The 11,228-nt window shown below is 40.0% G+C and overlaps 1 protein-coding gene across 1 annotated transcript; it reads right to left on the minus strand.

The window, feature by feature from the left end:
• Positions 1-1,277: 1,277 nt before the first annotated feature.
• On the minus strand, positions 1,278-10,851 carry cnpy2 (canopy FGF signaling regulator 2). Its single transcript, XM_057326785.1, has 5 exons — positions 10,758-10,851; positions 2,129-2,247; positions 1,855-2,052; positions 1,534-1,630; positions 1,278-1,321 (listed from the first exon to the last, which is right to left on the minus strand). Exons 1-5 carry the CDS (start codon positions 10,849-10,851, stop codon positions 1,278-1,280), a joined length of 552 nt encoding a protein of 183 aa, XP_057182768.1.
• Between the last annotated feature and the right edge of the window lie 377 nt (positions 10,852-11,228).

Consider the following 11,228-nt stretch of genomic DNA (forward strand, 5'->3'; position numbering starts at 1 on the left):
TGTGATCAGCCACTATGGCCCGAGATGTTTGTTTATTGTGGGTCCAGTACAGTGGGATTTAAAGGTGGTCTGTTGATTGGTCGGTTTGAATGTATCATGTTAGGTTTAGTCACATGGTCGAGGAAAGGATAACAAGGAGATGTAAGATATGCTCTTTCTCCTTTCTTCTACCTGGAAGCGCCTCTCCGAGAGCTCTGACTCTTTTTTTTCTTCTTCTTCTAAACTTTCTCGCTTTTCTATCCTATCTCTCAGGTAATCACATACATTCGGAAACTGTTACTTGTATTTACCATTTTATGCATTTAACCTGTAACATCATTATAGGAGTAGTTCACCTTCAAAACGAAAATTCTGTCATCATTTACACACCCTCTTGTCATTTAAAACCTATATGACTTCCTTCCTTCCGCAGAACACAAAAGAAGATATTTTGAAAAATGTTGGTAACAGAACAGCACAGCCCCCATTCACTTCTATTGTAACCAATAAAAGTGAATGGGGGCCTGTTAACATTCTTTAAAATATCTTCTTTCACGTTCTGCGGAAGGAAGAAGTCATACAGGTTTGAAATGACAAGAGGGTGTGTAAATGATGACAGAATTTTTATTTTGAAGGTGAACTGCTCCTTTAAGTCTGTTACCATTTAAGTCTGTTATTAAACACTTTCACTTATAAATCTGACTAGTCTTGATTTAAAGCTCATGTTTAAATGCTTCATATTGCAATACAAAATAGTCATGTTATAGCAATGCTCTCCCACATATATAGCTATAATCACTGTGCTTATTTCCGTCGTTGGTATAAGTTGCAGAAGGGTGAATAATATTGACAAGAAATACAATCTTGCTGCTAACGTTTCTTTAGTCATTTCGGAATCCCTATAGCTTGAACCACTACAGCAGATCCACCCTTACAACGTGAAAATGATAACTGCATCGGACTGAAACTAGCAAAAACCACTTGCTAGGTCCACACTGCGCCAGGTCTATGATAGGGCCCAATGACAGAATTTGTCTGATAAAGGACTAAAAATTAAATGTACTTTTATAACTTTAAATATCAAGCTAGACTATTGAGGAGATGAGCTTTAGCTGTTTACATTCAGGTTTAATGAATAACAATGAACATTATTGATGGTAACCACTATTACATATAAACAGGACAACTAGTAACCCATGGGGTCATCAGTTAAGCAGATCACTGAACATTTAACATCCTTAACAAGTAACAAATAAGAGAATCGATCTGAGAGCACAGACTGATTGTCATGATGTGCCTCATAATTCATCATGAGGTATCTGCAGGGCATGGTCACAGAGATCTGTTGGAAGAATAAAGACGCATTACATATGCATTTGTAGTATGCACAAAGTTTTGTGATACAGTTGATGTGCTTGAAAAGACATCACAAATTAGGTGATGTAATAATGCTTTGAACAGGAATAAACCAGAGAATTTTCATTCATCAAATCATCTATAAATTGAATTAAAAGTACTTTGGGGAAAAAAATGTCTCATGATGAGCTGCATTACCTGTCCTTTTACTACACAGCTTGTCCTTAACATTGTGTGTTTCATGAGCAAAGAATTCAATGAGTTCATCCTCTTGTTGCTCAACTATCGATTCACACTGTAAAGAAATCATCAATTACTATTCACACAAATGACACATTAGGAAATGTCTGTGTTTGTTAATAATAACAATCAACTTTCCTAAGTAGTGTAATATTAATGAATTTGCCTGCAGTAATACAAAACTGATGTAATTATTTCCTAAAAAGGACGTCGGTGAAGTGTTAAATTTTAATGCCACTTTAGATTTGTTTTGACTTTAACAAAGAACAGCAAACTTACAGCAAACTTTAAACTGGAGCTGACACTGGAGTCAAAGGCCACATCAGAAAGGTCCATTGCTTTGCCATCACGGGGTGTATGTCTTGCGTATGTCTTTCTATTGGTGGTGGGGTCAACACCTTCACCGTAATCCTTCATCTGCTCACAAACTTCTTCCATCAGCTCAAGCAGATGGCTCTCTGAGCGAGAGCGAAAGGAGTCTGTGTATATTAAAACAACTATGAGTGTTACAAGAGTTGATAGCAGCAGTTTAAAAAAAAAGGACAAAAGAAATCACCTCTCTGACTGACTGAGAACCATCAGGATTGATCCGAAATGACCCTGTCTGGATCATTTTCTTGGGATCTATCTGTGATATGGCCCATTCCATTTCATCCACTAATGCCCTACATGCTAAACACACACACACATACATCGGGTTTAAGAATTACAGCTCCTTAATATGTAGCTAGCCTCTTTTTAAAGGGACCAAAAGTAATTGGACAATCAAATCAAAAGCTGTTTTATCAACAGGTATGGACTTTTCCTTGAATACTTTCCTCATAAATTAAGCAAAATTGTATTTAAAAAAAGTTTATTCATTGACTTCTTTAACTCTTGGAGAGTGTTCCTTACTTGTCTGGACGTTGTGAAGGGGTTTTTCTTTACCATGGAGAGGATAATGCCATCATCCACCACTGTTTTCTTATATGGACGTCTGGGATTTTTTGTTGCTGAGCTCACCAGTGTGTACCAAATTGTTGATTTGGTCGCTCTTAATGTTTCTGGTATCTTTTTGATGGATTCGCCTGCATGGAGATCTCCCTGAACCGCATGATGTAGGTTCACAGCAACAGCTTCCGAATGCAAACACCACACTTAGAATCAACTCCAGACCTTTAACATGTTTAATTTATGAGGAAATTATTTAAGGAAAAGCTCATACCCGTCAATGAACCGGCTTTAGATTCAACTGTCCAATTACTTTTGGTCACTTGAAAAAGAGGGGAACTACATGTCACACTGTACGCACAAGATCCCAGTTAAAAGTCATGTCACTGTGGAATCTTAGTTGTCATATTGTACAACAATAAAGTCGTCTTAAAACAGACTCATTCAAGAACACTTGTCTGGAGATTTACCTCATAGACTGTCATATGATCCGCGCTGAAGGACTGCTCCATCAACACTGCCAGAAATTTATCGGAGGTAAAATTTGATCTTTATGGTCATAATCAGTGTTGGGGGTAACGCGTTACAAGTAACGTACGTTACGTAATCAGAGTACTTTTTAAGTAACGAGTAATGTAACGCAGCTACTTTATAAATTTACATATCAATACTCGAGTTACTTTGTTTTTCAAGTAACTTGAGTTACTTTTCAGTCTAATCATTGATTTATATGAACATTTTTTAAACTGCAGAAGTGAAATTCTGAATTAAAAGTAGTGTAGACATGATCGCTCATGCTTGCGCAGAAACAGTCGCTAGTCAGACATAGGCAGTGTTCTGGCTTCGTTTTTGTTACGCAAATCTGGCAACCCTTGACACAGCGATGGGAGGCCAGAGCTCAGATGCGGAGCTATAGTGTGGCCGCACTCGCCACCATGGACAAAATGCCTGCAAATGCCGGTCATGCTCAATAGACAACTTTCAGATTGTGAAATTAGCACGAGTCGCAACAGCAATCAATGGTCTCATGCCTCGTGAATCTAAACATAAGCTGTGTTCGACTGTTTGTGGCGCTGCATGCACAGACAGATCTGCAGATTTAAATGGGCATGGTCACTGTTAGAAGAAGGGTTGGGGAGTGGGCGGAGCACGAGAGAAAGAGAGGAAACAACTGTCATCTGTTAGTCTCCTCACCAAATACCAGCATATATATAACATAATATGTTAAATGTCATTTTCCCCACAAAATAATATGATATAATATTAGTAATATATTAGATTAATCATAATTTCGTATAACACTATCGAGTTGTTTTGGCTCAACGAAGTGTTCAGCAATGCAAAGAGGATCTGTCATATCGCTTATATATTACTTTCTTAAATAAAAAAATAAAAAAACACCCATATTTGCCGGCCAAAAATCCTCCTTTTCCCACACAGTGTTATACGACTGGAAACTACTATGCCATCCCAAAAGTTCACTGGCGCCATCTTTTGCAACTAGCCGCGCTGTCAAAACACAATAAATATGGAGAGTGACAGCGAAGTTAGCAGTGTCAACAGTAGGCAGAGCTCTGATGAGGTGGAGGATTACTGGTCAGAAAATATTTGAAATGTGTTTTTTAAAGAAAATAAAGGTGTGTTATAGACTATATAGTATTGTTAAATGCATTACAGTGTTAAACACTAAAGAACAGCAAAGTCTGGAAAAGCATGAGAATCAGTTAGGTAAGAAAAAGTGACGCAAAAAGTACTTTGTTACTTTCCACAAAAAGTACCCAAGTACCGTATTAGTTACTTTTTTATAGAGTAACTAAATATTGTAACTAGTTACTTTTAAAAGTAACTTTCCCCAACACTGGTCATAATCACAGTTTCACCCCTTGCCTAAACGTGTCAGCCACCAATAACGCTAACCACACGTTATGTCGTTACAGCAAGCACACTATAGGCAGTAGTTAACTAACCTTGACTTACTGAATGTGACATTATAAATACATACTGATTTTCATTTTTCACTTTCACATCCTGAATTTATACTTCAAATGTATATTGTAGACCATTTTATTGCTTTTAGCTGAAAGTACATGTCGTTTTTTTTCCCAGAAATGATAAATATGTCATGATAAATATTCTTTAGTGCAGTGCGCTATGGCTGATGTCGGACATCGGGCAAAAGGGGGCGGGCTCAATTCCTAAACCCTTCAGCCAATTTGGATGTGATACACTCTAAATAAAGCTGAGAGTGTGCACTTTAAGACAATATTCATTATATAACTATAACTTAAATACATTTTGGTAAACAGCTAAAATAACAAAATAAAAAATGTGCCTTTGTCCAAATATATATATGTACCTAGGGCTGTCACGATTATTAAATAATCGTCTCATCGCGATTGTTTGACCTCATCGCGATGGTTTCAGATCATCGCAATTATTGCACATCTCTATAGAAGACACTAGGGGGAGCTGCAGTGCATCTGCATATTGCACATTTTAGTGTATATATTGTAACTAAAGCATGGTAATACTTGTAAAATGTACCACCACAACACAATCACTTAAAAAAAAAAAACTAAAGAATATACCATAAAAATAACCTACAGTACAATTTAATATTATTTAAGTGTGAAAACCAGCCTACCAAAATCTCATTAAAATAGAAGTAAACTTCTATTGTAGTCTTGCAAGTGAGAAAAAACAGACTAGAAGCATTTCTATGATTGATAGCATTTTAATGGTGGCTTCAATTCACTCCTCATCAATTTTCTTAATTTACAAGTATTTGGCGGTTGTATTATTGACAGGTAAAAGCCTAAACCTTAAGTATGATGACCCAATTTTTTCCGATGTATTTCCAAGAAAAAAACATAGTCTTGTATTCAGAACAATATGGTCGTTTCAATCGCTGAATCAAAAATGTATGAGAATTAAATGTCAAAGCCCTAAAACAGACAATTAATCGTCATAATCGGCAAACCACTAAAACAGACAATTAATCGTCATAATCGTCAAACCACTAAAACAGACAATTAATCGTCATAACCGCAAAGATTTATTAGACAATTAATCGTCAGTCAAATATCATAATCGTGACAGCCCTATATGTACCTAACTAGAATACTAGAAATTGCAAAATGAAGGCGTCATTCATGAAAACGCTCATCGGGTCAGCAGAGAAGAAAATATTGAAATAGCTTCTGTTAACCATAATATGTCACTTTTTAATGATTACATATAAAATTAATACTATACTATACTATTATACTAATAATATACTGTTAATAGTTTAGTAACATCAATGTGGTTTGTAATTAGTAAAATGTGCTCAAAAAATAAGATCAGAATATCAATTGAATAATTACGCACGCACTGTATTTATTTACATTTATGTGTGTGTTTGTGTAATATTCACAATGATCCTATACACGTTTGTTCATGTACTTTGCCAATCACACAATGTGGTGATCAGTGTATTGTGATTGGCTGTTAACGGGGACGGGAGTAAAGAGGGAAGTCAGAGGTTTTTCGGACATGCTGTTGAGTTGTGCATGTGCACCGGATAACAATAAAGTATATTGAAAGTTCGTGACTTGAGTCTGCCCTTAAGATCATGACATGGTGTCAGAAGTGAAAGCCTTCGCGCACTCCTGTGATCCGTGAAAGAAAACGGAAGGAAAATTGTCGAAGTTTAACGCGCCTGAATCCTTCGATTTCGCACAGCCATCGAGTTGGCCGGTGTGGAGGCAACGGTTTGCACGTTTCAGGATCGCAACGAAACTCGACAAGGAAGACAGCGATGTGCAGGTGAATTCATTACTCTATGCAATGGGCAAACAGGCCGAACCTATATTCAGCACTTTTACGTTTTCTGCGGAGGAAGCAAACGAGTACTACAACGCAGTAGTTAAAAAGTTTGATGAACACTTTGTGCCCAAACGCAATTTGATTCATGACCGCGCATGTTTTCATAAACGGAATCAAAGAAGCGGTGAATGTGTTGAAGCATTTGTCAGGAGTTTATACGAACTGGCAGAGTTTTGTGATTTTGGGGCTACTAAAGACGAGCACATCCGCGATCGCATTGTGATTGGAATAGCTGATAGCGACGTGTCAGAGAAGTTACAGCTAGAACCAGATTTGACGCTGGAGAAAGCGATACAAATTACTCGCCAGTCTGAACTCATTAAAATGCAAAGTGCTGATATGCTAGGCGCAAGTGATGTAAATGAAGTGGGGCTTAAGTCCAAACACACAAAAGCATTCAATAAATATTCAGGAGGTAAATTCACCAGTACAGACACTAAACAACGAGAAAGAGGCAACAGTGTCACGTGTACAAGATGTGCATGTGCACATGTTCACGGCGATTGTCCTGCCAGAGGGAAACGGTGCCGCAAATGTAACAAAATAGGCCATTTTGAGGTTGTATGCAAAACAAAGATTGTAAAGGAGGTGACCTGCAGTAGGCATGAAGAGGAAACAAACAATACATGGTTTCTGGGATCAGTTTCTGACTGTTAACGAAGATGAGTGGCACATAAACTTACCAATGAATGGCACTACAGTAAAGTTCAAGATTGACACTGGTGCTGATATCACGGTCATGTCTGAGCAAACATTTTTGAATCTGCCTTGTCGCCCCGAGCTTAACAAAACGTTCGCTGACATCAGAAGTCCGGGTGGCAAACTCGACTGCATTGGCAAATTCTTAGCCAACACAGAAAGAAAGGGACACAGTATTCATTTCTGGACATACAGTATGTTGTTAAAGGCCCATATACCAACAATCTACTTAGCCGCAAAAATGCGTGTGAAATGAAATTGGTGAGCAGAATCGACAGTGTTGGTATGAATGATGATGTTTTTGGAGACTTTGGACTTTTAAATTGTGAACCAATAAAAATTGACCTCAAGCAGGATGCCAAACCTTACAGTCTCTCTTCACCTCGTCGAATTCCGTTTCCATTGCTGCCAAAAGTAGAGGAGGAGCTAAAGCGTATGCTGAAGTCGGGGATCATAACGGAGGTCACCGAAGCGACAGACTGGTGTGCACCAATGGTGCCAGTGTTGAAGAAGAACGGTAAAGTCAGAATCTGTGTTGACCTTAAGAAATTGAACGAAGTGGTAAAGCGTGAGAGATTCATTCTGCCTACACTTGAGGACATAACACCACAATTATCTGGTGCTAGTGTATTTTCAACATTAGATGCGTCGAGTGGGTTCTGGCAGATACCTTTGGATGCAAGCTGCAGGAAACTCACCACCTTCATCACACCAGTTGGCCTTTTCTGTTTTCAGAGACTGCCCTTTGGAATTACTTCGTCTCCGGAGATATTTCAGAGAGAAATGAGCACACTTCTGAAAGAGCATGCTGGCACAGTAGCAGTGATGGACGATATACTGGTGTTTGGAAGAGACGAGGAGGAGCACGATCGCAATCTCAATGCAGTATTAAAGACTATCAGAGAATCCGGATTGAAATTGAACAAGGAGAAGTGTCACTTTGGAAAATCTGAGATTCAGTACTTCGGACATGTAATTAAAAAATTAAAATTAAAATAAAAAAAGGATGGAATTCAGCCAGATACAAATAAAGTGAGGGCCATAAGTGAGCTCTCCTGCCCTACCAACCTGACCGAACTGCGACAGGTATTAGGGATGATCAATTATCTTGGCAAGTTTCTCCCTAGTCTTTCATCAGTTCTTCATCCTATGACTGAGCTGCTCAAGGGGGAAACTGTATGGGTCTGGGGTGAAGCACAAACACAGTCGTTCAACAAAGTCAAGAGCCTGTTGACCACAGCACCAGCACTAGCTTTCTACGATGCTAACAGGACCACAGTAGTCAGTGCGGATGCAAGCAGCTATGGCTTAGGTGCTGCCCTGTTACAGGAGCAGGAGAATGGACTACGTCCTGTTGCATTCTGTTCAAGAACTTTAACTGAGACAGAGCGCCGCTACTCTCAAATTTAGAAAGAGTGCCTAGCTGCTGTGTGGGCCTGTGAACGTTTTTCACGGTACCTGCAAGGTATGGCCGCATTCGAACTCCAGACCGACCATAAGCCTCTGGTGCCCCTGATAAACTCATATGATATCGACAAAGCTCCCCTAAGATGCCAGCGGCTATTAATGCTCCTGATGAGATTCAATGCTAGAGCAGTGCATGTGGCGGGCAAACAGCTGGTGGTGGCGGACACTCTGTCCAGACATCCGTTGTCGCATCATGGTGAGTCTGACACAGAAGATGATGTCAAAGAGTTTGTACAGGCAGTACTGTCTACTAGACCTGTAAGTGATGACAAGCTAAATGCCATAAGAAAAGCCACAGAACAAGATTCAGATCTCCAGGCGGTGTGCACGTACATTCGCGATGGCTGGCCACATCAAATACCACATTTGCTCCATGGGTTTCACTCTGTAAGAGCTCATCTTTCCGAAGCGGATGGACTGTTGCTGTATGAGGACAGAATTGTGATTCCTGGTTCGCAGAGACGAGAGGTGTTATGCCAGCTTCATTCAGGCCACCAAGGTCTCACTAAATGCAGTGAGAGGGCCAATATGTCTGTATGGTGGCCCGGCATAGGCAAGGACATTACAGAAACAGTGGAAACATGTGAGTTTTGCCAGGTCAATAAGCCCACCCAAAAGAGAGAGCCCCTATTGGTTACATCCCTTCCCAAGGGTCCATGGCAAAAGATCGCAGCAGATATCTGTGAACTAGAGGGAAAGAAATACTTAGTGGTTGTTGACTATTTTTCACGTGATATTGAGATTGCTCATCTACAAGCAATGACAAGCCAGCAGGTAATTCTGAACTTAAAAAACATGTTTGTTCGATGGGGGATCCCATATGAACTTGTGACAGACAATGCAACTCAGTTCACAGCCTCTGAATTCATGGAGTTCAAAAAGACGTTCAATTTTACTCACACTACATCCAGTCCTCATTATCCGCAAGCTAATGGGGCAGCAGAAAGGAGTGTTGCAATTGCAAAACGGGTGCTTAGACAGCCGGATCCTCAGCTAGCTCTAATGAGCTATCGTTCAACGCCCATCAGTGCCACAGGACTGAGCCCAGCTCAACTTATGATCGGACGTCAGATCAGAACGACAGTCCCAATGCTGCCACAGAACCTGTTACCAAGTCCAGTTGACTATGAAGAAGTCAGAAAGAAGGACAAACAAACCAAACAGGCTTACCAGTACTTCTACAACCGTCGTCATTCTGCGCGCAGCTTACCCGATTTGCATCCAGGTCAAAGCGTGAAAGTGAAGGTGGATGGGGAAAAAGGATGGAACAAATCAGCATCAGTTGTTGGGAAGGCTCCTGAACCTCGATCGTACATTGTTCAAACAGAGGAGGGTAGCGTCTTTCGTCGCAACCGAAGACATATCCAGAGTATTCCTGAGATACCTGGATCACCTGACACAGAGACAATGCACGAACAGAATGAGACAACTGATGAACCTTCTCAGGAGACTAATGTAACCACAAATTCAATGAATGGGACTTATACCCCAGTTCTCTCCACACCACACACACGTGCATCTACAGGTAAAAAAACCTTTGCAGGTAGAGAAGTTAAACAGCCTGTCAAGTTTAAGGATTATGTTTTGGGATAAATAGTAATGCCTACCTGACTGATGTGATTGTTGTTCAACATGTTTATTCACATTTCACACTTTATGTTGAGTCATAGTAGTAAACAGTCAAAACAGAAAAATGCAAAATGTGTAATGGAATGTTATGTTATTGATTGTTATGTAACAGGAGTTAGTAGTTGTAAAATGTTTTTTTCCCCTTCTATATCTGCTAACTTTGTTAAGTAAGTATTCTGCCTGATTCTATGTTTCAGGGAATAACAGTAGAACTTTTAAGAGGGGAGATGTGTTGATCAGTGTATTGTGATTGGCTGTTAATGGGGACCCAGGGTTGCTAGGCAATGGTGGCGGGAGTAAAGAGGGAAGTCAGAGGTTTTTCGGACATGCTGTTGAGTTGTGCATGTGCACCGGATAACAATAAAGTATATTGAATGTTCGTGACTTGAGTCGGCCCTTAAGATCATGACACACAACATTTAATAAATTAGTTTCAATAGGCATTTGTTTTGTTAAGACAGCATTAGGCATTAAGATGTTTAGCCTATGACATCCCACCTACAAGAATGAAACCTAAAGTAAGGACATAGGGAAATGCATTCGTCTACGTATATATCTGAGTTGTAAGAGGTTTGACAAAGTTGAAATACCACCGCATTTGATGTTTTGTTTGGAGCCTTGAATTAACAATGGGAGCAAAGACATCAATGCACAAAGATGAACAATCTGCAAACTGTAGTCCATCCCCACCTACAAACACAAACAATTAAAAACGTCATTCAAAATAATAATACAAAAGTTTTATCAATGAACGTTGTGGCAGAACGGGCGTGGTTCAGCGAAGTCTGCAGCGGGAGAGAGAGTGGGTAGACGAGCGGTGATTGAGTGTGGCAGACGAGAATCACGTACACCTGTGTCTCGTTCCAGCAAGTGGCGTGGGGAGAGATAAAAGCCACTGATGGAGAGTCGTTGGGGAGGAGAGACTGGGACTACTGCTGCTGAACAGGCGAGAAGCACGGACGGAAACCCGGAAGTGAGCCGGAGAAGGTTGTAGCGTACCTGTGGTGAAGCGGAGATAAGACGGGCGTGGAAGACGCCAGTGTGACTTTGTGTGTGTGTGC

The sequence above is a fragment of the Triplophysa rosa genome, unplaced genomic scaffold, assembly GCF_024868665.1.
Source record: "Triplophysa rosa unplaced genomic scaffold, Trosa_1v2 scaffold132_ERROPOS514093, whole genome shotgun sequence".
NCBI lineage: Eukaryota > Metazoa > Chordata > Actinopteri > Cypriniformes > Nemacheilidae > Triplophysa > Triplophysa rosa.